General features: G+C 39.5%; 1 protein-coding gene across 1 annotated transcript; it reads left to right on the top strand.

Annotated features, from left to right (window-relative positions):
• The first annotated feature begins 268 nt into the window (after positions 1-268).
• Positions 269-5,964, top strand: LOC122532720. Its single transcript, XM_043661741.1, has 3 exons — positions 269-919; positions 1,802-2,081; positions 2,974-5,964. The coding sequence occupies exons 1-3, from the start codon at positions 750-752 to the stop codon at positions 3,217-3,219; spliced, it is 696 nt and encodes a 231-aa protein (XP_043517676.1). The 5' UTR covers positions 269-749; the 3' UTR covers positions 3,220-5,964.
• The last annotated feature ends 368 nt before the right edge of the window (positions 5,965-6,332 follow it).

Genomic DNA, 6,332 nt, shown 5'->3' with positions numbered 1-6,332 from the left:
CGTGAAAGAAACCGGGGCGAGCACGTCCCGGTGCATTTATTTTCGTACTCTACTTTTCCCCGCGTCGAGTGGATAATAGATCGAAATTCCAGTCGCGGCTAGCGGTGGGGAAACAGGCGAGGAGGAGGGCGGGGAGGGGGGGGGGGAACATTTCACCACCGCGAAAGGGGTTGACCAATCGGTCCACGCACGGCACCACTGATCAGCAGCTGCCAGTGTCGGTAAGGTAGAAAAATCGATTGGCTGCGACGTTGCCGGTTCTAGCCAGTGTTCCGCCAGTAACAAGAACAACCGCGGGTTAGTGGGGGTTAGTTACGGTCCGAATCGCAAATATTCGGTGACGGTGTGATGTGCGCGAAACCAAAGTGGTGAGAAAAAAAAGAGCAGCGTCGCGAGAAGGTGAATTTTCTCCAAGGAGGGGCCCAGTGAACGCACGTGGGGCCATGACTACGTTTCGCGTCGCGATTCAACGCGTCGTTTCGCGTAGACCCCGTGACGTCGCGGTTCTCGTAATTACGCAATGACCAGTCGTCACGCTGCGGCAGCACGCCGAGTGTTAGGAAACTTTCGTCTCTCTCTTTCTCTCTCTATCTACCTATCTCTCTCTGTCCGATCGAAAGACCGCCCCATCTCGATGGTTGATCTCGATGGATGAACAAGTGTGCTGGTTTTAATAATCGAGGATCGTCGATTCCGACGACGAACGCTCGAGCTGACAACGACGCTCCATTGTGTTCAAGGTTACCAGCATGAGCTTCTGGTCACGCAGACGATTCCGCATCACTCCGCTGCGAGCGTTGGCGGCGTTGTTCCTGATGATCGTGCTGTTCTGGTACAGCCTCAGTCGGCAAGAGGCGCCGCGGCAACCGTGCAGCGTGCCCGAGGAATTCACAGAGAAATTGCACGAGCTTGCCTACAGGTTGCCAATATACCGGTTCAGTTTCTACTAAAGTTGTTGACTGTTGATAAGTTCGCGTCTGACCGTGCCGGCCGGGTTCCCCTTTCGCGCGGTTTGCTACGCTCTCTTCTACAGTCTTATTCTACTTACTACGCTTACCAGTAGTCAGCCATTACAACCCTGCGTTTTACGAGCAGACTCTGAGAAGATCTGAACGTTGCATGAACGTTTCTTTCTCTTTTGTTGTACAGGGGTGGTCACTGAAAGACTAAATAATGTAAAACAAAAATAACTTTTACAAACACATGTTTTTAAAATTTTTTTATTATTTTATTTGGAAGTATAATTAATGGATTTTTTTCAGTATTATGTGTGGAAAACATCCCTTAAATGACCATCGTCTTTCTACTCACAAATACGGGACTTTATTAAATCCTTCAGTTTTTCAATGGCCACCCTATAATTATTTAATTAGTGAATAAAATGATCCTTTGTTCACTTTCGATCGTAATTAATCCTTTCTTTGCATTCATATTTTACATTTTATTTGTAATTCGCTGGTAAGGTCTGACAAATCCCAGCGTTTTTGTTATTTACACCACGCGTCATTCTATTGTATATCAATTTTACAATGTTCCCTGTGCGTCTATAATGCTCGAATAATTCCACAATTTCTCCAGCAGTTATTCGCGAATTCACAGCCGACTGCACGAGTCAAATCGAGCCGGGCGCCGTAATTATCGAAAGTTCACTTCAATCACGAACACGACGAACCGTCAAATTCGTCGTCGTCTTTCGTGACCGAGGTGAAACTTTCACTCGTCGTGTTTTCTCTCGTGACGAATTTCACCCAGACAATTCGAGTACGTTCAACTTATTCTGTCTGTTGTGTGACTCGGCCAGGGTTCACCTGGTGCTAGCGAAACTGGGCATCGTGCACTTTCTGTGCCTCGGAGGGCTCTGGGGTCAAGTTCGGATCGGCCGTGCCCTGCCGTGGGCACGTAAGGTCGAGCTTTGCCTGGTCGACACGCTCAGAGACGACGTTCTAATCACGAAAGCGTTCCGCGAAGTTGGTCTCAGCGCCACATACCTGCACGCCGCTGGCGTTTATCGAATCCAGGAGCACGAGGTCGGCGAGGATGCGCCCAAAGTGGAGGTCGTCGTCTTCGAAAAGGACGCTGTGGTCAGTTTAATTACCAAGCTTGTAACTAGTACGCTTAGGACGAAATGACATTTACTATAATTTGTAGAGAAAGGAGCCACTGTTATCCCTGACAAAAAGTTGTCGATCGAATTGCACAAATTCAAAAATATTCAAAGATATTTGAAAACGTTCAAAACCTTCGAAATATGAAATATCGTTATCGCATTTGTTTAAAGTAAGAAAAGAAAATTTTTATTTATAAATACGACAGACTTTACTGTTTTGAAAGTTCATTTCCAAATACTTGCGTTTGATCGAAAACTTTTTTGTTAGAAGTAGCGTTAAATATTTGTACAGTAGAACTTCAAATATTATAATTTAGAGCTACGATTTTGTAATTGACTCTGTCGTCTTTATCTATTGCCTTTTGTTATTTAAATAAGAAGATAACGAGACTCAATGTTCGGATAAACGAAGCTCTGACCGTAAAACTATATAAAATTATATAAATTTACTATTTGTAAATGGTTGTAGGGTCGTGAAACATTTAAGCATGCCGCAATACTCTATGTCATGAGTTATAAATTTCAAATACTACAAAGATCACCTTTACAATTTACGACAACCGGTTTACATATTGTATAATTTGGACATTGATGGTCGTTGCCTGGCGCTGTTTTTAACAGTAGAGCGTTGGACATCCTTTTAAAATTGTCAGATATGACTTCTTAAGAATCTAGAGCATCAAGAGCCGCTTAGAACGCTTTTTTATTCCAACATATCAAATATTGTTTCTCTGGCAGCCAGCAATGTCGCAAGCTCGGTCAGAGTTATTTTATTTATTTAAAGAAGAGTTGATCCACTAGCTAGCTGTTTCAGCGTGAAAAATTAAACAAGAAACTACGTTGCTTGACCTACGTTCTGTTTTCAGACGCAAATGGTAAGAAGAGTCGGCTGGACAAGAAGAGTGCTGCCCCCGGACTGCGAGTTTTCCCCGAGTCTGCAATGTTTCCCACCGCAGCTCGTAATCCCTCCGTTACCGGCTAAGCAGTTCGGTGGTAGATTAATACCTGTTCCCAGGGAAGGCATCGAATTGCAAAAATATCACTACCCTAACGACTGGTGGCTCGAGGTGAAGCCGACCGACTGCACCGAGCCGCAAGAAACGAGCGCGTAGTACTAGACTTTACGGTAGACAACACAAGATATATTCCCGATGCAACAACAAATCTCTCCAGACAGACTGCGAAATATATCCTCTAGGACTGCTAAAGAAAGAAACGTAATGGCACGTTTGTGTTACCGCTGCTCGATCCTGTTGCGGCAGCGACCTTTCTACTTTTCTCAAATGTAAATTCGTTTCGTGCGAAATAAAGCTACTGCGCGGCCGTAGTAGAATTTCCTTCGAAAGAAATTCGAACGGAAAGGAAAGTTGCGCGCTATTTATTATCGCGAAACGAATGGTGACGTGTAAACCTTCAGACAAGTTTTTTACTTTATATTTATATTATATCATTACTTTACTTTATATCATATCATTATTGACTATTTTTATAAGATGCTAGAGATTTGGTATTTTCTTATGTTCGCTAATAATCAAAATTTTCGTTTGCACATCGCTTTTGGAACATAAAGTGGAAAACCTGTCCAGCCGGAAACTTTTACAGACTACTCTGTATAGTGCGTTTTGTATATTCAATGTAGGTGTATAAAAGTTAATTCTGGAACTTATAAATAACTCGTTAAGTTTCATATTCGTTTAAGAGTCGTATGTATTATACACGAGGCAATGAAAGTTAATGTTTTATTTTCAACGACTTTCGGACAATTTCCTTCTTTTAATTATTAACAACAAATGATCGATGAATGCAGTTATCCTGCGACGACAGATTTCGGCATTCAAAGATATAAATGATTTTCTAACTAAAAGTCGCTTCTAAAAAAGTAATTTGAATTATAGCTGAGCTGTATGTATACGTAAAAAAGTTTCAACGTTCGAAATCATCGGATAAAAAAGATTTTTCGAAAACTTTCCGCGTGGTAGACAGAAAGAAGCAAATTCCGCCATTATATCGATCTCATACTCTGATTCTTTCTACGACTTGAGGAGATAACGAACTCAAGAAACAATATCAGTATAATTAACAGGAAAAATTAAATTTTCCAAACGTTAATTAGAACTTACGAAAATTAGACAACTGTAAAGTAAGAAAATTGTTCCTCGCACGAAACAATTTCATCTAACGAATAAGAAATTTTAGAGACAAGTCTGATACCCTTGCACTTTGTCGACTGCTTTAATCGAATTGTTAGAATTAATATGAAAATTAATATTTGTATTTTTACGAAATGTTAACATTTCTTCAACCAAAATTCTTTTTGTATCAATATTTGTCCTCAAAATTTTTTTTAGATCTTCTAAGATCTAACGAATGAGAAATTTCAGAGACCAGTCTGATGCCCTTGCATTTTGTCGATTGCTTCAATTCATTTATAATCGAATTGTTAGAATCAACACGACTGTGTTTTTATAAAGTATTAAAATTCCTCCAATCAAAATTCTCTTTATACCGATATTTGCCTTCGGGTTTTCTCGTTTCCCTCGGATAATATAATAATTTAAAAAACTGTGACGAGATTGAGTGCCTGTAACACACAGTTTCCGAAACGGTTTAAGTATTAAAACTCGAGTCCTCGCGTAATACATGATAAACGTTGTACGAGAACACGGGGCACCGAGTGTGTGATTTATTATCGTTATATCCGTCATGCTTCGCGTCACGTATGCAATACGTTGTCGCGTTTGTGTCACTATGGGACAAGGTGTTGGATCGTCATCAACATACCGCAAGTGCAAAGAGCTGAATTTACCATAAATCGTGCACAGGCAGAACCGCAGTAAGACGATGCGAATGGAATAATAAAACATTACTTTTATGCTGTCTGAAACTTTTATCGTCACACTTTCCGTCTATAACATCTTCAGATACGTTATACTTATTTAAAGAAAAAAAAAAAAAGTTTGTTCAATCTCCAATTCAATTTTTCTTTTTCTTTCTTTTTTCTTTTTTTTTATCAGATATTCATCTTGCTGTGATTCTGTGCATATCCATTTTAAATGGTATTTATATAAATCACCTAAATAGAAATCTCTATCCCGTAACCAACTTTGATTCGAAGCGTCGAAAGACACAGATATGCTTCCTCCAAAGCTTTAATAGTACAATTATTTATACGAGTATTTATACCGCTTTTTATACCGCAGTGTCAATACACAGTGTTCTATAACGTTCTCTATCATTTTTCCACGTTTCTACAAATTCTCGTGATCATATTCTCGAAATCAACGTTAGGTATTTATCGTCATTGTCGTTTCACCGAATACTAATTGTATTTTTATTTATAAAACGTAGGACTTTCTCGACAATAGTTCACAATGATCCATTGTGAATGTTGAAATTCCTTACAATGTGATTTAGTAGAAACAATTATCTTCTTGTATTTTATATTTTTTTTTCTTTCTTTTATTTCACTTGTTGACGTTTAAGAAGGAGAATAAATGTCGGAAAATAGTCGAAAGTTTTCCTTTGTTAACTTAGTATACGAGTGAGAAATTTGACGAAAGTGGAACAACTTAATATCATCGCAGACAAAAGAAAAAAAATAAATTATAGGAACGATCACGCAAGGAATAAAAGTGTTTGTTAACACTCTACCTATGCCATGCTTTCACAAATCGTTAACCAGCGTTCACACCTTTCTGTCGGTTTGCGTTTACAAATTAAATGGCACATATCATCCCTCATATTTTATACCGGTGCGCACAGCTGTATGTAACGTACCTTGTGAGTAACGATCTGAATTATTGTAGTTGTCTCTCTCGAAACCTTACACGTGGTTAAATAAAAACATGTAAAACAAACTCCCTGAGTTGCTACTTTCTCATCTTCTTTCGATAATTGCTCCCGTAAGAGTACTTTTTTTTTACACTCGCACGAGTGCCTAAATTTAAGAAAAACGACGACTGGTGAGAAGGTCGAATTTTCCAACCGAATGGCATCTCTACACCGGTAGAAAATCCTTCGCACTCAGTGTGGTTGAGCAATCAATTTTCACTTTCAAAAACTCATTATCTCAACAATGTAACAACGCGGCGCCTGAAACTTCCAACGTGTATTACGGTGGTTGTGTATCCAATTTAATTAAGAATTACTTCGATCACGCGAGAGAAATTCGTGGCAAGTTTAGCGGTCAACAGATATATTTATATATATTTATACGTTATTGCAT

The sequence above is a fragment of the Frieseomelitta varia genome, unplaced genomic scaffold, assembly GCF_011392965.1.
Source record: "Frieseomelitta varia isolate USP_RPSP 00005682 unplaced genomic scaffold, Fvar_1.2 scaffold_465, whole genome shotgun sequence".
Lineage (NCBI taxonomy): Eukaryota > Metazoa > Arthropoda > Insecta > Hymenoptera > Apidae > Frieseomelitta > Frieseomelitta varia.
The sequence above is the reverse complement of the archived record's forward strand: the minus strand, read 5'-3'. Positions and strand labels throughout refer to the sequence as shown.

Coding starts and splice junctions, on each gene's coding strand:
- LOC122532720 (XM_043661741.1), top strand. CDS start 750: ATGAGCTTCTGGTCACGCAGACGATTCCGCATCACTCCGCTGCGAGCG. Junction 920..1,801: donor TTGCACGAGCTTGCCTACAG/GTTGCCAATATA, acceptor TGACTCGGCCAG/GGTTCACCTGGTGCTAGCGA. Junction 2,082..2,973: donor TCTTCGAAAAGGACGCTGTG/GTCAGTTTAATT, acceptor TTCTGTTTTCAG/ACGCAAATGGTAAGAAGAGT.